Source organism: Hippopotamus amphibius, chromosome 6 (genome assembly GCF_030028045.1).
Source record: "Hippopotamus amphibius kiboko isolate mHipAmp2 chromosome 6, mHipAmp2.hap2, whole genome shotgun sequence".
NCBI classification, from domain to species: Eukaryota; Metazoa; Chordata; class Mammalia; order Artiodactyla; family Hippopotamidae; genus Hippopotamus; species Hippopotamus amphibius.
Window position 1 is genome coordinate 100,889,815 of NC_080191.1, and position 27,696 is coordinate 100,917,510.

The window sequence follows — 27,696 nt, forward strand, 5'->3', positions numbered from 1 at the left end:
ACTGTTTTCCATACTGGCTGCACCAATTTACATTCCCACCAACAGTGTAGGAGGGTTCCCTTTTCTCCACACCCTCTCCAGCATTTATTATTTGTGGCCTTTTTGATGATGAGGCTGTGCTTTCTGTTAGGTTTTTGAGAAAGGACTTTGCAGATGCTGCAGGTGAAGCCTTGATTCCCACCCTATTGCCCGCAGGGAGGAGGTTTTCCGTGGGCAATGTGATTCTGATCTTTCGTAATATTGCTTTTGATTGCAGAAGAGACCCCGGAGGGCTTGGAGCATTAATGATGAATAAGTTAAGGAAACTTCACTGGAACTGCAAATAGGTTCTGACCTTCCCTCAAAGTCCAGAATCTCCAGTTCAAGCCTAATTTGAGAAAGAGAATATTTTTATTTTGAATTAAACTAATGAAGTCTAAAAGGAGAGAAAACAATAACTGCTTGGGTTACAAAATCATTGCCAAGAGCCTTGGTTTCAGATTCAAGGGCAAAATGAGGCTGAGTATGAATTCATTACCTGTGTGTTGGATGGAATGTGAGCCTTCGGGGGTCCTCTGTGCACCTGGGCAGGTCAGGCCAGGCCCCGAGTGAGCTGAGTATAGCATTCATCTGCCCTTCCCTGCCGTCTGCCCACCAGGAGGTTGAGGTCAGCACACATTCCCAGGCCAGTTATCAGCAACAAAGGAGTGGAAATCCTCCAGACCTCTCCCCACAATGAGACTCGAACCAGGAAAACTAATATTGCAGTGAACTTGCAGACAGGGTTCCACTGTGGAATCAGAAAAGCTTGAAATGGGAAGACGAAAAGTCCAGCTGAGTTCGGCCAGCACAGTGCAGGCATCAGCCTTCAGTGCTCCTGGTCTCTGCTTAAACACTTCCAAGGAGGGGGAATTCATCCTTGCATGTGAGGTGTCCTCATAAAGATTTTACCAAGTGCTGATTATATGCCAGACATTTGTGACCTTGGTGCCATCATCATCATCAACACAGCTGTCATCCTCATCATCACCAGACCAAGAGCCATACCTTCTCAGTTGCAGAGCCAAGATGCAACAACAGGCATCTGGAATCCGTCAGAGCACTCAGCGCTTCCTCTCTCACCCCTAAGCTGCACTACCTCTGGGCTTCTTCTTCATACACCTAATAAGAAAAAGGTCCATATCCCTTTACAAATCTCCCCCCACTTACTTTCTTATAAGTGCTCAGTTGAAAGGAGGAGACTGATATTTGGGGACCTTGTTGTATCCCAGGTTCTGTGTTACCTGAGGCCAGTATCGCCCCCACTTGATAGATCAAGAACTAGGCTCTGAGAGCTTGACTAATTCATCTACAATCATTTTCACAGCAAGTTGTGGAGCTAAAATTCCTAAGTTGACCTGATTTCAATACCTGCCTTCCCATTATACCACATTGCCTACCCCACTGCATTCAGTTTCTACAACCCTTTGCAGATGGGAAAAATTGGAGAGTAATTCTCCCTAAATGCTATCACTGTAAACTGCTCAATGAGGTCAGGAAGGAAGAGACCTTTTCCACACATTGATAAATTGACTCCTGTACCTTTGCCCCAGCTCAGGAAGACCTGTGACAGCCATCTGCAGATGGACACCTCATTTGTGAGTGTTTATCTGCAATACTCCTGGACCACAGAGTCTGAGCCTCTTACAGTATTCCGGCCTCACCCTTCGCTGAACATAGACCTGTTGCTCACATACAAGGATACAACCAGGGTAACAGTCAGATAAAAATAAATCATATGCACTCATTCATTTATTCAGCCATTCAATGAATAACACATTCAACGCCAACAATGATAGTAGAAAGCTAATATACATTAATTCACTCATTCACATAAATATGTATGTGTTCATTCATTTATTGAGCACAGACACTCTTCTGGACCCTGCGCCATCAGTTGTGAGTAAAGGGGACAAAGCCCTGTTACCATAGAGCTTACCTGTTGCTACATAAAATGATGACGGTGATAGTCCCATGAGGGAAAATCCCAACGGGGTAAGGGGTGGAGAGTGATGGGAAGGGGGTAGGTGCTGATTTAGATAGGAGTTTCTGGGGGGCCCCTTCTGAGCAGAGACCAGAATGAAGTGTGGGCGTGAGCCACACAGAGAAATCCAGGAAAGTGGTCCAGGCAGAGGGCTGCGTGACTACACTTACACACTGCCAGACCCGATGCTGAAAACTTCGCACCAGCCATCTCATTTCATTCTCACAGAACCCCTGAGGGGAAAGGACCATATTTCCACATTTCCTGCTAAGCACCTGAACCTTGAAGTGACTTGCTTAAGTGCAAGCCTTTTTCAAGTGGGGGAGTTAAACCCAGGCCTCCCGACTCCCAGATGATGTCCCCACTGTAGCTTCTGGGCACATCTGTGCCTTGGCCCGTGGGCGACATGCACCAGCACTTTCAGCACGAGATTTAGAGGATGACTAAGAAACAACCTTTGTGAAGCCCATGTCACCATCCTGTTCTGCATCTGGTTCTGACCTTTTGTAACATTATTTTTGCTTACAGAAGAGACCTGAGAGGGCTTGGAGCACTAATAATGAGTAAGTTAAGGACCCTCACAGACCCATGAGGGCGGGTAGTTGAAATCTCTGTGTCCCAGGTTCACCAGTCAAGCCACAGGCAAGCAGGGGTCCTCAATCTGGGCCCAGGTCTGGAGTACAGGGGCATGGGAAGAATACCACACCCGGGTGAGTGGGTTCTGAGACAGCACACGTGGAGAGCAAGACAGAAGCCCCAGTAGAAATGGGAGCACTCAACAGATGTTGGGCTCTGACCACTGCTGGAGACCCTCCCTCAGCTCTGCTGGAGCCCTGGGAGGCCTGCATCCTGACATTGACAGATAGCTTTTGAATATTCTGACACACGTTCCTCCAGATTTTTTTTTTTTTGATGTGTGCATATACATACAGTTCTTTTTAAAAACAGCCATTTGGATATATGGACACCAAGTGAGGAAAGCAGGGAGGGTTGCCGGGGAATGAATTGGGAGATTGGGATATCAAAATGTACACTCTAAATATATGCAGTTTATTGTATGTTAACTGTATCTCAATAAAAGTTCTAAAAAAGAAAAAGGTAAAAACAACCACTTGGTCACTTATACATGCTTTTTGTAACTTGCTTTTTTCACGTAAAAAAATATATCTTTCCATGTTAATGCAACCCTCTCCAACATTTATTTGTAGACATTTTAATGATGGCCATTCTGACTGGTGTGAGGTGATTCCCTCGTGGTTTTGATTTGCATTTCTCTAATGATTAGTGATGTTGAGAAGCTTTTCATGTGCCTGTTGGCCATCTGCATGTCTTCTTTGGAGAAATGTCTATTTAGGTCTTCTGCCCATTTTTTTTATTGGGTTGTTTGATTTGGGGGGGGTGTTTGTTCCTTTTGTTTTGTTTTGTTTTTATTGAGCTGTATGAGCTGTTTGTGTGTTTTGGAGATTAATCCTTTGTTGCTTGCATCAAATATTCTCTCCCTTTCCATAGATTTTTTCATTTTTTTTATGGTTTTCTTTGCTGTGCAAAAGCTTTTAAGTTTATTAAGGCCCCAGTTGTTTATTTTTACTTTTGTTTCCATTACTCTGGGAGATGGATTCAAAAAAATATTGCTGCGTTTTATGTCAATGAGTGTCCAGCCTATGTTTTCCTCTAGGAGTTTTATTGTATCAGGTCTTATATTTAGGTCTTTAATCCATTTTGAGTTTATTTTTGTATATAGTTTTAGAGAATGTTCTAGTTTCATTATTTTGCATGTAGCTGTCCAGTTTTCACAGCATCACTTATTGAAGAGACTGTCTTTTCTCCATTGTATATTCTTGCCTTCCTTATTTTGGATTAATTGACCATAGGTGTGTGGGTTTATTTCTAGGCTTTCTATCCTATTCCATTGAGCTATGTGTGTGCTTTCATGCCATTACTATACTGTTTTAATTACTATAGCTTTGTAGTATAGTCTGAAGTCAAGGAGCATGATTCCTCCAGCTCTTTTCTTTTTTTCTCAAGATTGTTTTGGCTATTCAGGGTTTTTCATGTTTCCATAAAATTTTTAAAAATTTTTGTTTCAGTTCTGTGAGATAATGTTATTGGTAATTTGATAGGGAGTTCACTGAATCTGTAAATTGCCTTGGATAGGGTAGTCATTTTAACAAAATTGATTCTTCCAATCCAAGAACATGGTATGTCTTTCCAACTATGTCATGTTCATTTTCTTTCATCAACATTTTATAGTTTTCAGAGTACAGGTCTTTTGCCTCCTTAGGTAAGTATATTCCTAGATATTTTATTCTTTTTGATGCAATGGTAAATGGGATTGTTTCCTTAATTTCTCTTTCTGATACTTCAATGTTCGTGTATGCCTCCCACTTTTAATCTTCTTCCATTTGAAGCCTCCATCAGCATACAGAAAAGAAGACAGCCCCTGCCCTGAATTGGCTGCCCCCCAGAGAGCATAGCCCCAGCCTGAGCAGGGAGGATGCAGCCTGTGATCCCTCAGGCCCCCACCCTTGGGAGGGAGGAGACTGGGCCCCCACAGGCTGTGTTCAGAGGCTGCAGGTAGTGAAGAGACATTGCTGTGGGTCTCAGTCTGGGAAGGTTGCCTCACTCTCAGACCCCTCCTTTCTTTCCTTCCTGTATTTCCCGCTCAGCTCCTGCCCATCCATTCATCATCCACATTTGGAGACGCCCAGCTCAGGCCTCTCCTCCATGCCCCAGACTCGTGTATCCAACAGTATCTAGATACTGACTCCACTCAGAACGCCATAGGCATCTCAGGCTCAACAGCCCCAAACCACGCTCACCACGTCCTCTTGCTCCCCCTGCCCCCCACCTCCATCTTCCTATCCTCCACTGTGCCTCATTCAGGGAATGACACCTCTGTCCTCCCAGTTGCAGAGGCCCCAAACCTGGGAGCCTTCCCTTGTGCCACTCACTCACTCCCTCTGCCCCACAGCCCACCGATCAGCCTTTCCCAAAGCCCCATCAGCTGTGTCTTAAATATCTTTACTCTCTACCTCTCTTTCCACTCCACTTCCAAGACCCCAGTCCAAGCCAGTCAATGGCTATAATCATCTCTTTGTGGGAATTCATTAGATGGGTGAGAGAGAAGAGGAAGGAGGACTTCCTAAGCATCTCCATGGGCCTCATGCTGGGATTTTGTTGGTACTCATTGTGCACATGATAAACCAGTGGGGTGGACAGTATTATCGCCATCTCACAGAAGAGGAAACTGAGGCTTGGAGAGGTTGCCCTGCCTGGTCCCACATCAGGCTCAGTATTTGGAGCCTCATGTGTGATTCTTTTTTTTTTTTTTTTTTTGTAATTACTTTATTGTAATTTTTAATTGAAATATAGTTGATTTAGAATGTTGTGTTAGCTTCAGGTGTACAGCAAAGTGATTCATTATATATCTATTCTTTTTCAGATTCTTTTCCTTATAGAGTATTACAAAATATTAAATATAGTTGCCTGTGCTATACAGTAAGACCTTGTTGATTATCTATTTTATATATAGTAGTGTGTATATGTTAATCTCAAACTCCTAATTTATCCCTCCCCTGCCTTTCCCCTTTGGTAACCATAAATTTGTTTTTTATGTCTGTAAGTCTGTTTCTGTTTTGTAAATAAGTTCATTTTTACCATTTTTTTACATTCCACATATAAGTGATATCATATAGTATTTGTCTTGGTCTGACAATTCACTCAGTATGACAATCTCTAGGTCTATCCATGTTGCTACAAATGGCATTATTTCATTTTGTTTTATGGCTGAGTGATATTCCATTGTGTGTGTGTGTGTACACACCATGTTTTCTTTATCATCATATGTGATTTTTACTCTACATTATACTTCGAGTGAAGCTAGGGAACCAGTTAGTGGGCCCTGCAGTCATTTGAGGGAGAGGGAACGCCCCTCTGAGGTCAGCTCCTCCAGGGCAAGGAGTGAGTGTGAATCACTGCACACATCTGGCGACGTTTGGTGCAGGATCAAGTCCAGCCTCTGTCATTTATGGGAGGCAGCAGAGAGGGGATGGACTCTGGGCTGGACTGACTGGGTTCAAATCTCAGCTCTGCTACTTCCTGGCTGTGGAATCTTGAGCAAGTCACCTAGCCTCTTTGTAGTGGGCCAAATGGTGGCCTCCCAAAATATGTCTGTATCCTCAGCCCCACAATCTGTGAATGTGACCTTATTGGACAAAGAGTCTGCAGATCTAATTAAGTAAAAGGATCTCAGGATGAAGAGCTCATTCTGGATTATCCACGGGGGATACATCCAGCAACAGGTGTCTTGTAAGGTGTCCTCCATGGACGAGGGATGTGGACAGGAGAGGGCCATGTGAAGGATGTGGAGTGGCGCAGCCACAGACCAGGGCACGGGGCAGGCACCAGACCCTGGAAGAGACTAGATATGGGAATCACCCTTAGAGCCTCCAGAGGGAGCACAGCCCCCACAGATGCCTTGATTTCAAACCCTGCCCCCCACCGGAGCCATGAGAGAACATGGCTCTGCTGTTTTATGTAAATTTGCAGTAATTTGTTATGGCAGCCCTAGCAAACCAATACACTTCTATACTTCATTTTCTTATCTGTAAATGGGCATAATACTTACTCCATAGGGCTGTCATGAGAATGAAATTACAGTACACGTAAGGCACATCAGAGCAGTAGCTGGCACGTGGTAAGAGCTCTTCCTACAGTAGCATCATGACTCTTCAATAGTTGTATTACCTTAGTTATCTTTGAGCTTCTGGTCTCTTCACCTGTTAACTGGTAATAAAAAATACTTAGTCTAACAACCTGAAAGCTGAAATTTGCATCCTTCGCTTAAAAATGGCCAAGGTCTTTCTCCCATCCTCTGTCCTGTGGACCACTAGTGTTTGGTTGCCGGCTTCACTGGAGACGAGTCATCACCTGCCAAAGGCAATGGTTGAAAAGCTGCCTCGTGCCCTTGACAGTGCCCTACCCTGGGCAGCAGCTGCTGGGAGACGCAGCTCTTTCTCTTTCTCCTAATCACCATGTGGTACAGCTCAGCTGGGGGTGGGGAGGTGGCCTCTGGGCCAGGTCATTTGTGATAAGGAGGTAAAGGTGCATAATTAATAAACAGGCAGTCCTTAAATCCCTCTCCGAAACGCTCTCCATCCCTTCCTAATGAAGTCAGAAAAAGGGTAAAAGCCTGTAATTACACTTGAAGTAATTAGAACACTGTTTAACAGAAAGCTCAAGACAGGAAGCCCAAGTGAGCAGATTACCCACTACTCCTGTCACTTGGAATCATTCTCCCTAGGTTGGTCCTTCTGTAGGTCTCCGCTGGGGAGCTGAGGACCAGGCTGAGTTTACATAAAGCATACGTACACACGCGTGTCACCGTTCTCTCCCCCGAATGGCTGAGAAAGCTTCTTAGCTCCTACAACTTTACCTTTAATGAAAGTCTAAATCAGCAGAACAGGTTCATTTTAAAGCCCTTTTCTATCTGATCCTACTGTACTGAAATTGTCGACATGCAATTCTTACTTTCTAGCTCAGTGCTTCTCACTTTTAATGTACGGGCAGGTCACCTGGGGACCTCATCAAAATGCAGATTCTGATTCAGCAGGTCTGCAGTGAGCGCTGAACATCTGCATTTCTAGCACCCAGGCTATGCTGCAGCTGCTGCTGGAGGGAACCAGCTGGGATGAGGAGGGGAGGCCACACCTGGGATGAGGAGGGGAGGCCACACCTGGGGGGAGAAGGCACGGTTCTCTATCCCATGGGTGACTCCACAGCCCTCCCACCGCAGCAACCACCCCAAACTTCTAATGAAGATCTTAAAAATGAATAAAATTTGCCAACTGAGGGGAGAGGGTATGAGTCGTCCTAGGCAGAGGGAACAGCATAAGAAAAAGCATAGCTCTTAAAGGCTAGTTTTTAATGGTCTTTAAAACAATTGTAAAGTGTCCCTTTATTGGTAGTGCGCACAAGATGCCGAGGTTCTCAGGCGTGGTTCTGCGCTCAGATAGGATTGCAGCTTCTTTGGGTCAGTGGTGGGAGTGAGATGACCAGGAGAGGGAGGGAGAGTGTCAGGGCCAGGGTCTTCGGGCGTATTTATCTTGAGTGGGTCTGACTTCTGCCAGGTGGAGTGATATTGCTCAGCAGACTTGGGAGGGAAATGGGACATCACCAAAGCCATCACTGAATCTTTTCCTGGAGCTTGGAACCTGGTCATGGGCTGAGTCGGTCTATTAGTTTGCTGCGTTTACTCTTACAAATTATCACAAACTTGGTGGCCTGAAATAACACAGATTCATTCTCTCCCAGGTCTGGGGGCAGACATCTGAAATGAAGGTGTCAGCAGGGCCGTGCTCCCTCTGAGGCTCTAGGGGAGAGTCCGTTCCTTGCCAGGTCCAGCATCTTCAGATATTTCTCTGCTGTCTTCATATTTCCATCCTTTCTGAGTGTATGTCATTATATCTCCCTCTGATTCCCTCTTATAAGGACACTTGAGATTACATTTAGGGCCCACCCAAATAATCCAGGATAATCTCCCTATTTAAAGATCCTTAACTTAATTATACTGTAAAGACTTTTTTGCCATATGAGGTAATAAACACAGGTTTCAGCGACTTAGGGTATGGATATCTTTAGGGGATCTTTTTTTTTAATAAATTTATTTATTTATTTATTTATTTATTGGCTGTGTGGGGTCTTCATTGCTGCACATGGGCTTTCTCTAGTTGTGGCGAGTGGGGGCTACTCTTCGTTGTGGTACAGGGGCTTCTCATTGCAGTGGCTTCTCTGCGGAGCATGAGCTCTAGGCGCGAGAGCTTCAGTAGTTGTGGCATGCAGGCTCGACAGTTGTGGCTCCCAGGCTGTAGAGCACAGACTCAGTAGTTGGGGCGCAGGGGCTTAGTTGCTCCGTGGCATGTGGGATCTTCCCAGACCAGGGCTTGAACCCGTGTCCCCTGCATTGACAGGCGGATTCTTAACCACTGTGCCACCAGGGAAGTCCTAGGGGCTCATTTTTTACCTACCATAGCCAGTGCTGCTAAAGTAACTAGTGTCAGTCAGAGGACAACACAGCCGAGAAGCTGGTCTCTGGGGATAAATTAAAGTCTCCTTTTCTGCCCCTCATACCCACCCTGCTCCACATCCTCACATGTGCCCTTGGTACCTGCTGTTCCCTCTCCTCTTTGATGCTCAGTTATCGCCCATGAGCCTTCAGGTCAGGAGCAGTTTCTACAGAAATGCCTTACCTGCCCTCCGGGATCAGGTGAGTCCCCTCTCCTGGCATGACGCTGCTTCTCCTTGCAGAGTTGGAGTTTGACCTGTGTTTTGTGTGGCTGCCTCTAGGAGGGCAGTGTGTGCCTGCCTTGTGCCCTCATTTTGTTCTCAGTACCCAGCACACAGTAGATGCTCAATACGTATGATACACAGTGACGGAAGGAATCCTGGCTGCAACTCTTATAAGCTATGTGTATTGGTCTGTTAGGGCTGCCATAACAAAAATATCACACACTGGTGGCTTAAGCAATGGCAGTTTATTTTATCATAGTTCTGCAGGCTAGAATTCCAAGATCAAGGTCATAGCAAGGTTAGTCTGTGGTGAGGGCTCTCCTGCTGGCTTCAAGACAGCTGCCTTCTCATGGTGTCCTCACATACCCTTTCCTCTGTGTACCTATGCAGAGAGAGGGAGACTTCTGATGCATCTTCTTCTTTTTTTCATAAGGACACTAGTCCTATTGGATTAGGGCTCCACCCTTACAACCTCATTTAACCTCAGTTATCTCCATTATAGGCCCTGTCTCCAAATACAGTCACATTGTGGGTCAGGGCTTCACGATATGAAGGGGGGTGGGAAGGGACACAGTTCAGTCCATAGTTCCATGTGACCTCAGATAAACTCCTTAATTTCTCAAAGCTTTGCTTCTCTCACCCCAGCTGCTTGGGGGCAAGAGAGAGTTCGGCGCATTAAATGACAGTAAATGAGATAATGTATGTGAAACACTCAGTACATTATCTGACACAGAGTAGAATTTTGGTAGTGTCAGGACTTCCTCTGTGGTCCAGTGATTAAGACTTCGCCTTCCAATGTAGAGGGTGCCAGGGAGCTAAGATCCCACATGCCTCGGGGCCAAAAAAAACAAAACATAAAACAAAAGCAGTATTGTAACAAGTTCAATAAAGACTTAAAAATGGTGCACATAAAAAAAAAATCTTTGAAAAAAAATTTTGGTAGTGTCTCCCAGAAGCAGGCAAGGATTGGCAAGTGGATTATTTGGAAAGTGAAGGAAACACTCAAAAGAGAGGGGAGAAGTGGCAGGAAAGAGGGAGCAGCCAATAAAGCAAAGCCTGTGAGGGACTTCCATGGTGGCACAGTGGTTAAGAATCCACCTGCCAATGCAGGGGGCCTGGGTTCGATTCCTGGTCTGGGAAGATCCCACATGCTGCAGAGCAACTAAGCCCATGCGCCACAACTACCGAGCCTGCACTCTAGAGTCCTCGAACCAGAACTACTGAGCCCACGTCCTGCAACTACTGAGCCCACATCCTGCAACTACTGAAGCCCTTGCACCTAGAGCACGTGCTCCTCAGCAAGAGGAGCACTACAATGAGAAGCCCGCACACCACAATGAAGAGTAGCCCCTGCTCACCACAACTAGAGAAGCCTGCGCACAGCAATGAAGACCCAACGCAGGCAAAAATAAAATTAAAATTAAAAAATTTAAAAAAAAAAGCAAAGGGTGTGATGTCTGAGGAATCACCACTGGGAGTAACTGGAGTTCCATGCACTGGGGAAACTCAGCTTCTGTGCAGAACAAACACCTCAGAGTCACCCCTATCCCTGGGCCAAAGGAGCTGGGGGTTTTCTGTACCAAAGCCCATCAGTTGGGTGACTCTGCTCCCAAGGGTGTTAATCCTCCCAACTTTCAGCTTGCTGTGCCTGTGGACAGCGGGCACAGAGTCCAGAAGAACCTGCAGGCAAAGAGATGCCAGTACTGGCTGGCAGCCAGCTCTGCAAGGGTCAGGCCTGAGGGGACCTGGGCTGGTCCCCCTCTGTTGCTACAGGAGCCTTGGTTGTACCCTGTAGTGATGGGAGTCGTACTTGCTATTTTGCGGAACACCAGGGATGCTCCTTAACGAAAGGTTCTGGGGCCAAAAAAAAGTGTAAAGAATGCTCCGTCTGTGGCTATGCTCAGGGTGACTCACAACTAAATCTCTGTTGATGTCCTGTAGTTAAGATGCTGAACTTTTTCTACTCCTGTGATTTCCAGGCTTCTCTACACAAAGACATTTTCATACAATATTTACATACCTCTTAAGGAATGAAAGTTCTCTGACACAAGCTTTGGGCATTATCAATTCTGGCTAACAGAGGTGCGCCTGTCAAGTATTGTAAATATGTTTTCACCTGTCCACCACTGTTGTCTCAGAGCGGCGCTCAGCACAGAAAAGATGTTCAATAAATGTTTGTTTTTGCAATAGTCTTAAAGCAATTTCCGAAAATAATCTGAAAATATTTTCAGTAAAAGAGATCTCATGAAAAACAACTGTCTAGTCCCCAAAATGACTGCTTTGAAAGCCTTTGTAAGCAAATCCAGCTGAACATACACTTGTTGAAAAATTGACCAAAATGTTTTTTATTCTACTGGCTTTGTTCCCATTAATCCAAATGCAACAGTGTACTTCCCTGAAAAATGAGGGTCCCTGCTGTTAGAATACGTCCACTTCACGGGGGATGAAGCACTTCCTCCCCAGATCCATGTGTGACTGCTCATCAAAGACTTAATTGTGCTTGTGTCCCTCTGGTCCGCTTTGCTAATAAGAGTGCCCCCCCTACCCCGTCACTACATATTTCACCCTTCTGTTGAAGTCTAAGCATTGCAGCTGTGACCCTGCTATAGATGAGCAGAGTCAAATTAGAGGACTTCTGACAAGTGCCTCCCCTTTAGCCCAGTGCCTAATGCTGCCTCAGTGTCAGCTGGGATGAGGGTAAGTCCTTGTCACTCTAACCCCCTCATCCTCTGACAAGGCCTAAGGCTTTTTTGAGTCTGATGCAGTTGCTTCAGCTACAACAAAGCCTGTGTGAGAAGGGAATTGGCAGCGAACAGGTTTTGCACTATAGCTCGCTGCTCCAGCTGGGCGTCCTATAATTTTTGCCCAGAGTCCTAAGAGAATGGCCATGCCAGTGGCGACTCACTGTTGGTCATTATTACAATGAACAGTTTGGGACCTTAATTATCGCTCTTTCTTTGGAGCTGAGATGGAAGCCTGGGGCTGTACAATCAGTTTGTTTGAGTGCTTGCTTGCGTGGCCGCTTGTTTACCCAAATGCCCATTTCTTAGGAAGGAACATTTCCTGGGAAATGGCTTGTCTTCCTAGCATCTGTAAAAGACAGGGGGTGGTACCTGGTAGCATCCTTTCCAGACCCTAGAACTGGAAATGTTGGCACCTCTAAATCAGTTAAGAGTGAGAAGAGAGACCTGGGACCACCCTTGGTCTTCCTTGCAGAAAGAGAACATGGATCTTGGAAGGCACAGTCTATAAAGACAGTCTCCCAACACCTGGAAACCCAACGCATAGGTCATCTCAGCGCTGAGAGGCTTATTGGGGGTCACTTGGAGCTACTGGGGTAGGTAACCAATGTGGGTGAAACGCAATGACAATGGACCAGAGTATTTCTGAGGCCAGCTTATTTGGGAACCGGGCATAATGTTGCCTTTCTTTAGATGGATATTGACCTGGCCACTGCTTAACAATGACCCTTGTTTTGTCATCTAGTCATGTGTCTTCCCCTCCACCCCCCACTGAAAAACCCCTGGAGAGAAACCGCAGAGTCTTCCTCATGCCCTTTTGCGGCTTGTCTTCTGTATTTTGGTTTATCTCAAATTAAAAAATAATGTCTACATTATTCTAGGAAATGGTAGCTTTCCTAGAACAAGTGACACTCCGAGTGGGGTGGGGGGGTGGGGGGAATAATGACTTTGCTGATAGGACTAAAAGCACTGGAATATTCTTAATGCGTAAGATGGGAAAGGTGAGGAGCTTGCAATCAGAATTAACTACGGGAAGGTAAGCCAATTCCTTTGTCATCTGACTTTTTTTCATGTCATTTTATTGACAGTCAGCTGCAAGTAAAAAACTTATGTTCTTTATCATGCTACACTGTGCTTAACCAAAGCCAGTGTCTTCAAGTTACTCCATTCTTAAGGTTTAACTTGAGCATTTCTTTACCATCTTCTTCATGCTTACACGTTGAGGCTTAAGCACTAACATGAGATCTAGGGCTTAAAAGCAAACACATGTAGTGCAAATCCAGCTGTGAACGTTTTCTTTTTTTTTTTTTTTCCTTTCCACCAACATCCAGGACTTTTATCTTCATGATTCCTATAAATTAGGCATCAACACACTTAATCTGAGGTCTAGCCAAGGTGACCGTAAGCTTCATTTTCCTCTGACTTGCCTGAAAAGTCATTTCTGGGACCATCTGGGGTTATCAGCCAGCCCTCCAACACATCTAGAGGGAAGACAGGCACTCACTAAGGAGTGTTTTCTCTAATTTCCTGCCTGTTCGGACTCCACAGTACCCATCTGGGCCATGCAGGGTGTGGCCTTCCTTGTTGGAATCACAGTGTGCTCCTTGAATCAACCTCCTTATTAAAACAGGAGGGCTAAGAACAATCAGAGCTTTGCAGTTCTCCCTCTCCGTTCATCTATTTTCTCTGTTCACTTATTCATTCACTTACATATTCATTTATTCAACAAATACTGATTAATCACCTCCCGTTTTATGGACTCTGCCTCTTCCGAAAAGGATCAGAGGTGGCTTGTGGGATCAAACATAATGGAACACAGGGAAGCTGGGGACGGGACAGAAACAGAAAGGAAGGAGCAGGTCGTGCTGCCAGCTGCACAGGTGGTTGGAATTCGGCGCTTGCTCTCTTCCAGCAGAAAAAGAGGTTTGTTGGATTTCTGTCTTTTTCCGTTCTGCCCAACCAAAACATGCAAATTTGGGTGCAAAGGGTAACTTTTTCCTGCAACTGAACACATTTATTGGGCACCCAGTGGAATGCCTTGTTCTTGTATGCAAATGCCTGCAGAACAAATGGAAGAATCAATTCATCAGTGCTGTGAACCTTTTCTGAATCTGTTGTAACTAGCGATCAGTTTCTGGAGTCGGCCCTATGTTCAAATCCCAGCCACACTCCCACTTAGCTCTATGGCCTTAGGGAAGTTACTTAGACTATCTGTGTCCAGCTTTGCTCCTCTACAAAAGGAAGTAAACTACCAAATTTGTGAGGCTGCAAAGTTTAACAACAAAGTGACCGCTAAGACAGAAACCTTACTGAATGTCTCCTTCCCCTCAGGGTCTATTCTCTCTTCCCTACGTATAGACAAACCTATTGAAGGAATTTTCTTCTTGTCCATTTCCTTGCTCTTTCTCTCCTCTTCAACCTACCGCAGTCTGTTTTCTGCCCCAAACTTTGTTCTTTGCCGTCCAACTTAAGGTCCCCTCCCTGTGACCTCTAACTCACTGAAGGGCATAAGTCTCTGATCCAGTGATGCACAGAGGGTGCCTCCCACTCTCCATATTCAGTCCATTTCCAAATTCTGGCTGTTTGACACCTAACTGTCTCACAAATCCAGCCTTTCCTCTCCGTCTCCACGGCCACTGTCACCTCTCGCCTGGACTGCTGCCGGAGCTCCATAAGCCGTCCGCTCCCATTCCCCCTCACCATGGTCCCCACCACAGCCAGCGCATCTCTCCTTTGTTTGACCATTTGGTTTATTACTCTCTCTGCACTGCAGTGTAAGCTCCATGAGGTCAGGTACTGCATCTGACTTTGCTTACCACTCTTCTTCATGCCTAGCACCAAGTTTGTCATACGACGGGGGGGAGGGGAGGCCAAGTAATGATTTTTGGAATGAAGGCGGCATCTGCCACGTAACCTGTATACTTAGGTGGGAGTTCCCATCGCTCCTGCTGATGTCATCCCCGTCATTATCATCACCTGGTGATTTTTTACAGAAACACGCCTTCGCCTTCCTCTTCAGACGACGCAGACTGAACATCAGGATCTGTAAATCTGTTTGGCCTAAGGAAGGTCTCTGAACTTTTTGCATTTGATATTAGCACGCCCCTGACATTTTTATTGCTGTGACACAGAGACCAACTACATGAAGATTTCAGAGAATGGGTTTGTGACCCCACTTTTCACAGTGATCTCCTTCCCTGTCTTATGTGTACTTTTACAATTGCCGCATTAAAATCTACCCCCAAACTTGAAAGCTTAAAAACGAACACTTGTTATCTCACAGCCTCAGGAACCGGGGCAGCGTGGCTGGGCCCTCTGGACCGGGGTCTCTCCCGAGGCTGCTGTCGAGGTGCAGTTATCTCAGGGTGCACCGTGGGGGATGACCTCTGCAGGCTCTCTCGTGTGGCTGCTGGCTGGCCTCTGGTCCTCGCTGCCCGTTGAATGCGGACGTCGATTCCTGGCCGTGTGGGCTGCTCCTGCAGGGCCGTTCACAGCCTGGCAGCCTGCTTCCCCCAGACCAAAGGCTCTAAGGGAGAGTGAGAGGTAGTGCGCAAGAAGGAAGTCACAGTGATTTTGGAACCTAATCTCTGAAGTGATATCCCATCACTTTTGTGGTTTCCTGTTCACTGGAAGCAAATAACTGGATCCAGCCAGCACTCAAGGGACGGGAATTACACAGTGGCAGGAGTGCCAGGCGGTGGGGACCTTTATGCAGGTAGCGGCTGCTGCCCGCAACGGGGGACTTCGTTCTCCCTCTGCCGAGGGGAGAGCACGGCTTTCTCTCGGGTCTTTTAAGCCTTTCTCCTTTGGGAATCCTGGGCATCGTGGGGCGCAGGCCTCAATGCCTTGCTGCCCTTCTCTTTCAGAAAACCACACAGGAGGGGGATGGGCAGTCCTGCTGAGAACAGCTCCCAGTGTGGACATGGTTTTAGTCGGCACTGAGTCGTGGAGGGGACCCCAGTTACTCCTTTGGCTTGTCTGAATGTCAGGCTCCTGATGACGTACTTTATCGCTTCCTGATGAATGTATTAAAAATAGAACGCCAGAGGGTATAGGGTATACAGGAAGTGTATATGTAGACCTTGAGTTTCTTTCCTCCCTTCACCCCATTCCCCACTCTGCACAGAGGTTTTAGTGCTAATTTGAGATTGTTCTGAAACTTCATCTCCTTTATCTTAATGTACATATCCAACATATTTTGTCTAATTTTAATATAAAGGTTTCAGCAATAATGAAGCCACCTCCTAATTGACTGAACTATCTGTAACCCCTCACACACTCATCCGTACAGCACAGGCCATAAGAGGAAAGAAGGGAAGGACCTGTATTTAGGAGACGTTTGTGGAAGAACCTTGGAAAACAAATGGACACAGATGTCATAATTTCAAGGAGAGCTGTAAGTGCAGAATTTTGTAGGGGAGATATGAAAGAGTGTACCTGCAAGCATATGACTCGTGTTTCCACCTTGTGTTTCCTTTTGTACAGATCGTTTCCCAGAGAAAGCTGTCCAAATCCTTGCTGAAGCACGGGAACACGGCGGGGAAATCCTCCATCACGGTGAGCCCTCCCTCGGCAGCCGCCTGCCCAGGTGCCCAGGTGCCCAGGTGGAGCCGACGGTCCGACCCAGCCACGTGGGAAGCTGATCCCACAACTGCTCAGCTATCCCAGTTGCCCCTTCTTTTCCCCATCTTTCTCCTTCCTGACAATACAATTTTGACCTTTCTATTGTAGAAAAAGAATTTGAAAGTGAGGCCATTCACTTCAACTAAGCACTTCTGTAATTAAATGTAGGTTTTAGCAGGGACCAAACATGGGGTTATTGAGCACAGTAAGAATGCGTTTTCAAATCTTTAAAGCTACCTACCCCCACATCTCAGTTTCTTGAGGAAAAAAAAAAGCTCTAATAGCATTTAATCCAAGGTTTGGTCTGTTGCCTAAGAACCAGAGATCCCAGCATTTAACCCTCCTCTTTAACCTAATAGTTTGGAGCTGTGCTGTTCTATTTGGTAGCCGTGTGATGATTTAAACTTAAAATGATATAAAATTAAATAGAAGCAAATTCCTTCCACTAGCTTGATATCAAGGGCTCAGTGGTTCCACATGGCTGGCAGCTACCATACTGGACGGTGCAGGTTACAGAACATTTCTGTCATTGCAGAGTGTTCTATAAGGCAATGCTGGAAGTATTTCTAAATAAAACATGAAATGTTCAAGTAGAGCTCCAGTATTTGAAACTTTGGCATCTTGTATTAGAGCCCTTGAGAAAGATAAGTTGTCTAACCATTTAGTTGTGTGAACAAATAATAATAATAATAGGTAGAAAAAAGTGCTAGGAGAATCTGAATTGCTTGCAGGCAAATTGCCTCAGAGGAAAACCTCCATAGGTCCTTTGAACATTCCTTTTTAACTTGAAAGTGACTGATTCGTTAAAAAAAACCTTTAAGCCATTTTTTAAAGGAAAAATTTTAAAATATTTCATGTCCACTGGTGAAAATTAGGACCATTCTCACAGGAGCTTAGCTGAGTTTCTTGGCTTGAGTATTAAATATTAAAATGATGCAATCATATCAGAGCTTTTTCTTGACTACCGTGTTCAATCATGAACAAATGGTTCAAATGGTCTTTGAAGACATGGGTGCTCTGAAAAGCCGTGGACCCATGGGCTCTCTCCCAAAGCCCACAGTCCTAGAGAAGACTTGGGGTGGTGAACCCAGGTGTGAGATCTGCCACAGTTCTTTCCCCAGTGAACAAAAGCTCATCTTGCCACCTTTTTTCTAAGACAGCTCCAGAATTCCCTTTCTCTACACAGCCCAGAAAAACTTAATCTCCTTCCTAATTTTAAATATTTAAATCCTCCCCTTAATCCTGGGTCCTTGGTTCAGAACAATGGCCTCCACAGCTTCTGGAAAACGCTTGAAAATATGTGCCAGATTTTCTAGGCTTTGCAGATGGAAGTCATAACTTCATCACCTTTCCAAAGGTATCTGTAACCACAAAATAAAGACCACAGCTCAGGTGGATTGTAAGAGAAGAGGCATTAAGGTGACATGGGACAAAAGAGAATCAAATGAAAAATCTAAATATGACGATTCCCAGTTTATCAAGTAGTTCTTGAGTTTTCACGGTGTATCTGGACCCATGTTCCCTACTCCTCAGGTGCTCACACTTTTGAAGGGATCCTTCTTTCTTTAGACAACTCTTTTAGCTTTAATATTATGCATAAAATAAAAATTTCCAGAGGCTACCAATGTGTACTCAGAACAGATGAACCCAACTCGTAATGGAAAAGTTGAGCTCAGATAGAATGGAGATAAAATTGAATTAAAGCTCAGTGTCTCCACATAACAAATTTGATGACTGGCCTCTGAATGCCTGGTGGAGTCCTAACCTGATTTAGAAGTGGTTTAACCTATATGCAGCTACAATGGTCCCTATATTTTTGTTGTTGTTTCTCTCCTAACTTCTTTTTCCATCAGTTTCTGCTCCAAGGCTTTGAAAGTCACTATTCAATATTGGGAAGTGATCTTTTATGAGAAAGGCTCTTAGATACTATTATCTCTTCACTTACGTCAAAGTCTTTGTCAGGAATTCTCTGTTCTTGGGAGTTAAGGGTCTAGATTCTTATTCTCTCTCTCTGTGTGTATGTGTGTGTGTGTGTGTGTCTTGAAAAGCCAAGGGACAGTCTTTTTCTGAAACACTGGAATTAGAACATTTCTTTAATGACCTTGTAACCATTGGCCTGGAAGGGACGTAAGGACCTATTTATTCCCTAACCCTTGTTGGTCTGATTCAAAACAGTGGAGAAGCATTGCTGCCTACTCCTCCTTTTTTGTCACTTCCCAAAGAAGAAAATATATATGATTATTTATGGACATGCCATTCAGTACTGTGTGACCTTTGAAGGAAGAAGCTCTTCCTAATTGTTCCTCCAAAACCTCTTCCTCCAGCTTACACCACACACCTCGTGTTCTCGTGCTCAGCACGAATGAGATCTAGTCATTATCTGTGGTCTGCTCTAGGGAGCTCCCTTGTGCACCGGGAGGTGCTGTGCTGTCTTCACTGGGTTGTGGGAAACTCCACGCCAGATGCCAGTCTTTGTTGATTTTTGGATCAAACGTGAGCTAAATTGTTCATGAGTTTCTGGGCTGAGTGGTCCAACTGCCACTGTGTCTGATGCGTGCTTTTTCCTTTAGGTGATTGCTGAGGAATTATCTGGCAACGATGACTACGTTGAACTTGCCTTCAATGCGCGGAAACTGGATGACAAGGTAAAGTGTTTGGCATCAGCTTTATTGAAGGAAGTAATAAAGCTGGCGCACAAAGCTTAATAAGATTTCCCCTCGCGGCTGTTTTTTCCCTTTCAGCTCACATTATTAAACACATCAAAGATTTCAGAGAGGTCTACAAAGTAAGACTTCCCCCAAATTAAGAAGCAGTTTACAAGAAGGAGGAGGGACTATAATTAAAATAGGGCAATTTTGTTACACTGAGACTTCATTCGTTCCCAAATGCTACAGGTCACATGTGCAGAGGTAAACGTGACTTTACCCCATCACTAGGAACTTTTCAGAGGAAAAGAGGACATGTGAGAAAAGAAGAAAAGTTACATTTATTAAGCATCTGTATTTGCCAGATACGGGGTTAAGAGCCTTTCAAGCATGATCACAGCATGTAACAGGCATTATTAACCCTGTTTTACAGGTGAAGAGACAGATTACTGTGGATAAAGTAATTGTCTAAGGTCACTGCATGTGTTAGTCCAGGTAACCCAAAAAAACAAGACACCAAGACAGGGTGAAAGATGCAAGGATTTTATTAGGAGACATACAGTGTCGGGAACACTGAGGGGGAAGTCTGGAGAGCCGATAGACCAGGGTGCAGGCCTGCATATAGGCAAAGGAGAGAGGGGGAGAGGTGGCAGCTCCCGCAACACCATCAAGGCGTCCTAGAGCCAAACTTGGCCAGCGAGCGAGTCCGTGTCTCCCATGAGCTCCTTCATATCCCCCACACACGCAGCACTGGCAGGGAGCAGCCCACAGGCAGCCCGGCCTTGGAGCGAGGGCAGGGCTGAATTTTGGAGCACAGCAGCTGGGGTCCATGGTCAGTTCCACTCCCTGCAGTGGGAGGTTCGCAAAGCACGTGCTCATGGCCACCGTCCCCTCCTGGTTGGTGGTAAAACTGAGGACTCAGTCCCGTGTCAGCCTGACTCCCGTCTGTACTCTTCCTGTTGTATCTCACACCTTCCACCCAGTCACAGGCCCTGCTGGTCTTGTATACACAGAAAAGTTCTACAGTCTCCACCCCTTTAAAAAAGTTTCCTCTCTAAAGGGAGTCCAACTCGAGGATGGAAGATGCCTTAGAGGACTGGGGCGGGGAGGGTGGGGGGGAATCGAGGGGGGGGCGTCGGGGAGGGGAGGGAATATGGGGATGTGTGTATAAAAACAGTTGATTGAACCTGGTGTACCCCCAAAAAAAAAAAAAAATAAAAATTAAAAAAAAAAAAAAAAAAAAAAAAAGTTTCCTCTCCAACCTCACCATATATATATTATTTCCCTCCAGCCACACCCTTGAGTCTAAAAGCATCAATGTATTCACAAAGGACTCCATTTTCCAAGCGAACAACTAAAGAAGAGGGGATTTGGGGACGTGGTGCTACGCTTTCAGTTGCTTACAGGCATTAGGCTGAAAAGGGGAGAGCCCTCAAGCAGCATCCCAGAGTCTTAGGCAGCAGCTTGTGTGCTGGCATAGTCCATTCTCACCTACAAACAGTGCCCAGTCCATGTATGCATCCGTGCATTCCCTCCCTTATTTGTTCGTTTATCCACTCGTTCATCATTCATCTCCCAAACCTCTGTCGTGTGCTTGTCATGCATCGGTTGGTGGGAAAGGGCACACTCTGAACCACGCTTACACCCACAACCTGCAATGCACCAAGTGACACATTGGTTTAAACAACAAATGACGTGACAATGCTAGAGCCATAGTGGTTCTCAGTGGTTCTCACCATGGTTCCCAGTGGCCGTTGCCACTCCCAGCTGAGCTGATTGCTCAGTGCTGAAACCCCAGCGCCCCAGGCAGCAGACCCCAGGTCCTCCACAGTGTGGCGGCGTCTCTCCCAGACTCAGTCACCCGGAAAGGAGCGGGCCCTGTTCAGAGCAAAGCAGAAGTGCTGCGCCAGTGGACTGGGAGCCGAATGGTCTCCAGTGGGGAGAGGGCAGAGTTGCAGAGTTGAAGAGCAGGAGGGTACCATGAAGATCACGTGACACAACCTCTTCAGGAAGCAGAGGCTCAGCAGGCCTGACACTGCTGTCCCGTTATCTACACCCCAAAACCCGGTGACTTATACTAACAACTGCTTTATTATATGTCGTAATTGTGAGGTCAGAAATTCAGGCAGGGTCCACTGGGCAGTTCTTCTGCTCCTTATGACAATGACAGAAGTCACTCAGTTATACGCAGCTGGTGGAGGAGCTTTAGTCACATGCCCAGCACATGGGATGGCTGGAAGGCCGAGCTCCACCAGGCAGGTCAGCCAGAGTGCCTTCCTAGTGGTCTTAGGTTTGTCACACTTTCTACATGGTGGCTGGCTTTTCCCAACAAGAGCATCCCAAGAGAAGCAGGCAAAAGCTGTGTGGCCTTTTCTGACCGAGCCTTAAAAGTTGTCCCTTCTGCTGCTTCTGGTGGTTACAAGTGAGTCACAAGGCAGCCCAGAGTCGAGTAGAGGAGAGTGACTCCACGCCTTGACGGGGGAGTGGCAAAGTGATAACGTGGAAAAGCGTGTGACGGTGGACAGCGTAGTGGAAGATGCAACCTGCCACAGTATTTTTGTGATAGAATCTGAACAAGAGAGAACAATTATCCCATGACACAGCTGGTAAAATAGTTCCCAGAGGTTCTCAGGAGGACCTCCTTCTAGCCTTTAGCACTCAGTAAGGTTGAGCTACCTGCATGTTAATAGTTAAACTTATATCTATTAATTGAGAAAATAGACCAACAGTAAAAGCCACTGAGGTAAACAAATCCCTTAATTTAAAACATTTTGCTAATTAGTATCATTAGAGCAACTAATTTCTATATACATGTGAAAAACTGCAGTATGAGTATGTGGGGGAAATATGCTATATCCAATTCAGACAATAGTTGTGGAGATCTGGAACCCCAGTTCCCTTGCAGTAATTCCGGTAACCTCCAGGTATCCAAGCACCTCTGGTAGAAAGCTCTGCCTAATACAGTTGCCTTCTTTTACATATGAGAACATCGAGGTTCAGAGATGTGAAATGGCTTACCAAATGTCACACGCGCACACACCCACACTCACAGATGATCAGTAACAGAGAGGGACTCACTCAGGTTCCCTAACTACAATCTAAGTCTTCTTTCCGGGCAGAGGGTTGATGAATATGAGTTTGATTGGTCTTGGACTGTGGAGAGCTTGGTTCTGTTCCCGTGTACTTCAGGGAGGTGGGGAGCCAGGGAGAGGAAAGTGAGGGTGTGTATGCTACAAGGCAGCGTCCTCAAGGTGTGGTCCCAGGTCCAAGAAAGAATGCATGAGGTCAAAACCATTTCCATAGTAGTACTAGGACATTATTTTCTTCCTTCACTCTCATACTGTGTACAGTTGGTTCTTCTAGCATCACAGCAGACTGAACGCAGCAGCAAATATGAGAATTCTTCTGTTGATCCCATCATTAAACTGATTCACAAAGATGTGAAATAATGTCATTCTCCTGACAATTTTATACATTTGGAAAATGTAATTATTTTCCATTAAAATGCTATTTTTATTATGATGTAGTAGGCTTATCTTTATTATTTTAAAAATGATATAACAAATGAATATTTTTTAATTTCTCAGTTTTAATTTATAATATGGTAAAATATTGATAGATATAATCCACATAAACAAAAGCAGCGTGAAAACATACGTATGATACGTAAATGAATGAGCGTGGCAATGTTCCAACAAAACATTATTCACAAAAACAGGCAGTGGGCTGAATTTAGGCCATACACCATAGTTTGCTGACCCCTGTTCTGTATCAGCATTAACTTTCTCATGCTGTGCTGTGATTTTACTGTGTTCGAGTATGCCTGCCTGAAAACTAACCCAGCCTGCATTAATGATAGCAAATTATCATTCATGAGCATCTACAATGTACCAGGGGTCAGGTGTCTAGCCTCTGTTACCCCCAAAACTCATACCCATACTGTTAAAAATGGGTCTTATTATTTCCAGTCTACAGATGAAGCATAGTGAGGTCAAACAATTTGCCCAGTCACGAGACGAGGAAGCTGTAGAGTTTGGCTATGACCCCGTGGTCACGGTTGTGGCTGTGCACTGCTTCCTTTTCTCTTTCAAACTTCCGCTGACTGCTCACTGACCTCTCACTTGACCAAATTTCTTTCATGTTGGACTAAAAGAGCAGGGTCATATAGCCTCCAAGTTATTAAAACATTTTACCATAGCAAAACTTCAGTAAAATGCCTATATCATTAATTTTCATTGTTCTGAGTTGTCCCAAGGGCCATCTTAACTCTGATGGTCAAGCAAAGGAAGCTGGAAATTCCAGACTGTCGTCAAGTAAGCATACAATTAGACACAGATTTGTCATTTTTAACTATGAATCTCTGAGTGTACATTTAAGATGCTTTTGAGCTGCTCATGAGTTGTTTTATTTCTAGAAATCAGATATCTTAATAGTAATCATCCCTGATATTTGTGTAGTGCTATACTAAGTGTCCTCATGCATTCTCTCTTTCACTGGTAATAATAAACAGCAGTAGTGCTTTCTGAGTGCTGACCACGTGCCAGGCACTGGACTTAACACTTACGCACATCAGCTTCTCTAATCCTTCTGCACTGCTGTGAGGAAAAGGTGATACGCTCTCCATTGGTGGATAAGGAGACTGAGGTGTGGAAAAGTTAAATGTCCTGTCCCAGATCATCCAGATTGTATATGGTGGAGTCAGGATTTGAAAGCCAGTGTGCTACATGTTAGATTTTTAGTTACTTGAAGGTGAAGATTGTATCCTGATCTTTCTTTTCTTGACTTATAGTACTGTTATCAAGTCCAAGCTCACTCTGCTCGCCACATGACAGGCCAATAAATCAGAGACGAGGTGTTGAGGCAAGGAATAGTGACTTTATTTGGAAAGCCGGCAGACCGAGAAGATGGCGGACTAGTGTCCCCCCAAACCATCTTATCGGGGTCTGGATGCCAGTTTCTTTTATAGAACAGAGAAGGGGAGGAGGTGAGGAAGTAAAGTAAAAAGGCCATTAGTTTTGCCTGGCTTGGCTGGCATAGGGGAGGGGATGTGTTAATTTCTTCTTTTCTGCAGCCATTCACAGGTGGGCAGGGTCAGATTGTCTCCCGGTGAGCCGAGCAAAGGCACTTTAGTTTAACATTCAGGCAGAGGGGCAGGGTTCCCTGAGTCAGACCATTGTGTATGATTATAATAACAAAAGCAGCGAAAAGCAAAGCTTAAAGTAAAGAAAACAGATCCAACTTAGAGTCAGATTTTGCTCTTTCCTGGGACAGTACATCCTCCTGATAACAACTCCATGACAGGCCTAAATAGTATCTTAAAAGAATATGAAATAAAGTAGAACATACATTGCAATATACTTCCAAGAAAAAAAAAATAGGGTACCAACGTGTATATAGAGTACGATTACAAATATTTTTTAAAAGAAAGAAAGAAATTTATGTCTAGATTCTAGAAAAAAATTTCCCAAAATGTTATCGATAATTGTGGTATCATGGGTGGGATTATGGGCTATTTCTTCCTTCTATTTTTGTCATCTTTCTATTTTTTTCTATATTTTCTATTTTTTAAAAAATGATAGCAAAAGTTTACAATTATCAATAAAAGGAAAAAGATAAATAATGGATGTTGTTCCTCCTGTGTGTTGAGCAACCTATCTCAGGAGTCACAGCCTGTGGCTCCTGCAGGAGGGCCCAGGGCGCGTAGAACAAGCTAACGTGGCCACACTGGGGGGTGGGAGGGAGGCTCCGGTTCTCTGACGTGCACGTGTGCTGAAGCAGAGAGAGGCTCCAGCACGAATGTCTTGAGCAGATGCCTACGTTAGCACAAGTATGTGTGCCTGACACACAGTTAGGCCAGGCAAACAAAAGATCGGCGTTGGAAGCAGAGAAAGGGTTATAAAATTCGGTGAAGCATTTTTTTTTTTGGAGGGGGGTGGTAGGCACACCACTTGGCTTTCAGGATCTTAGTTCCCTGACCAGGGATTGAGCCCACACTCTCGGCAGTGAAAGCACAGTGCCCTAACCACTGCACCAGAAGGGAATTCCCTCAGCAAAGCATTTTTAAAACACCAGATGAGGGAGGGGGTCGCAGGGTGTGTGATCAGAGCCTGCACAGGATTCTGATTGGCTGATGGTGAGGGAACAGGGCAGGGTCACAGGTCTTTAGGCTCCGGGTGGCCTGAGGGCTGTGTGCCCATGGTCGTCAAGTAGTGAGCATCTTTCACTTAATGGGAGGTTTTCACATCTGTAACACAACTCAGGAAATATGCATCAGATGCTGTTATCTGGGCACTTCAGAGAGGAGCTACCGCAGAGGATACAGGGGAGGGCCTGTCCCGGGACGGCCCCATAGGGTCCCACTTGGTTCCACGTAGAGGTAGTGAAACTGTGCACCTCAGATTGGGACTTGAACCCACATGCTGTGACACAAACCTGGCAAAACCCAAGATCTTCCACCTGAGATCACACACCTGGTTTCAGGACTTAATGAAGCTCAGGTTCTTGATGTCTCATCACAGAAAGAATTCAGTGAGAGACAAAGTAATAGGTAAGAAGTTTATTTAGAGATTTATTTAGAGAGAAACACACTCTGCAGGCAGAGTGTGGGCCTTCTCAGAAGGTGAGAAAGGCACCAGGGTATGGGGGTTGTCAGATTTTGTAAGGGCAGGTAATTTCATAGTCTACTGAGTGGGCAGGGATTTCCAGAATTGGGCCACTGCCCACTTTTTGATCCTCAGGTCAGCCTTGAAACCGTCATGGCACCTGGAAGTCGACTTGTCCACCATCTTGGACCCATTTGGGTCTAACCAGTTTATGTCATGGCCTCGGGCTATGTCATTCTTTCAAAAGTTGTGCCCTGCCCCCTTCCCTCCTGTTTCAGTAACAATCTGATAGAAGTGTATCTTTGAGGTAAGCAGGGCCATTCTTGTGGAGAGGTGAGTTTGCAGGGCATACTTACTGATGAACACTGCACTGCCAACCAGGCACCTTCAGGACAGAGCAGAGGGGCATTTTCCAGACTCCGGGCATTTGGTCCTGGTTGCGTAGGGAGAACAGCCAAAGGGAAGACAGGTATCCCACTCCCTCCTCTTTCTAAAGTATCCTACAAAGTTTTTGCTACAGGGCCAACCATGTTTTTTTTCCCACTCAGAATCCTTCAGTGGCTCCCCACTGCCTTTCAGGTCAGTGCAGACACTTCAGATGCACATTTAAGGCCCTTCACCTCAAAGAGCAAACTCCTGCCCTACACATCCTTAGGCTGCAGGGTAGTTCAGCTACTTGGTGTGTCCTTTTGTTACCAAGTCCACACTTGCTCGGCTCACTGCATGACAGGCCAGTGAATCGGAGATGAGGTGTTGAGTCAAGGAATACAACTTTATTCAGAAAGCTGGCAAACAGAGAAAATGGCAGGCTAGTGTCTCTGAAAACAACATCTTATCAGAGTCTGGGTGCCAGTTTCTTTTATAGAATCAGAGAGGGGGAGGCTATGAGGAAGTACAGTAAAAAGGCAGAATAGAGGGGGAGAGGCACTGGGAAGTAAAGTAAAAGGGCCATCAGTCTTGCAAAACATCTCCAGGAATGACCAGCCTTGGGGAGGGGATGTGTTAATTTCTCCTTTCTTGCAGCCATTCATGTGTGGGCAGGGCAGAGTGTCTGCCTGTGAGCTGAACAGAGGCACTTTAGTTTAACATTCAGGCAGAGGGGCAGGGTTCCCTGAGGCATGCCATCCTGTATGATTGTAATAACAAAAGCAGCAAAAAGCAAAGGTTAAAGTCCAAGAAACAGATCGAACATGGAGTCTGATTTAGCTCTTCCCTGTTACACGTTCTGTGTTTACTCTACACATTCATTCAGTCTGTTCCCTCCCTAGAAACATCCTCCTCACGACCATAGTTTGTGGTCAAAACCCATCGACTTTCCCTCTTCTCTGTCATTCATTCATTCCTGCTTAGGCTTTGGTTACGTTTATGTGTGTACTTAGCACCAAACTCCATGGCACTTTGGAGGGCTGAGGGAAGGTTTTATCTTTCCTTGTATCAATATCAAGCACAAGGGCTCTATGATCAGTATATCCCCTGAGAGTATTTTGTTGAGCTAAAGACTAAGATGGCTGTAGGCTTTATTCTACTTTGCTGCCATCTAGATTTCTGGGGCAGGGAATCGCCAGGTGAAATACATAGTAAGGATGTGATGACTAAATCTGTTGCTCAGATCGCCTCCTGTTCTATACTCGGCATTCACGTGACTCACTCATTTATGTATTCATTCATACATTCAGTAAACAGAGTGCCATTAAAAGCTAGGTGCTTTGGAAGATGCTAAGGAAACAGAAATATAAAGGAAAATAAGACACAATTCCTCCTCTCTGAGAGTTTATAATCTATCGGGGTAAAAAGCC

The 27,696-nt window shown here is 45.3% G+C and overlaps 1 protein-coding gene across 2 annotated transcripts in view; it reads left to right on the forward strand.

Moving 5' to 3' along the window:
* CPNE4 (copine 4) overlaps nucleotides 1–27,696 on the forward strand; it is a 546,940-nt gene that overhangs the window by 394,740 nt on the left and 124,504 nt on the right. The window contains exons 1-3 of one of the 2 annotated variants that reach the window (XM_057739419.1): nucleotides 16,352–16,426; nucleotides 16,516–16,587; nucleotides 19,224–19,298. In XM_057739419.1, coding sequence (XP_057595402.1) covers nucleotides 16,394–16,426; nucleotides 16,516–16,587; nucleotides 19,224–19,298 — 180 coding nt within the window. In that variant the 5' untranslated portion in view covers nucleotides 16,352–16,393. Of the gene's footprint in view, nucleotides 1–16,351; nucleotides 16,427–16,515; nucleotides 16,588–19,223; nucleotides 19,299–27,696 lie in introns of those variants that run through there. The other variant, XM_057739418.1, reaches the window with a different exon arrangement.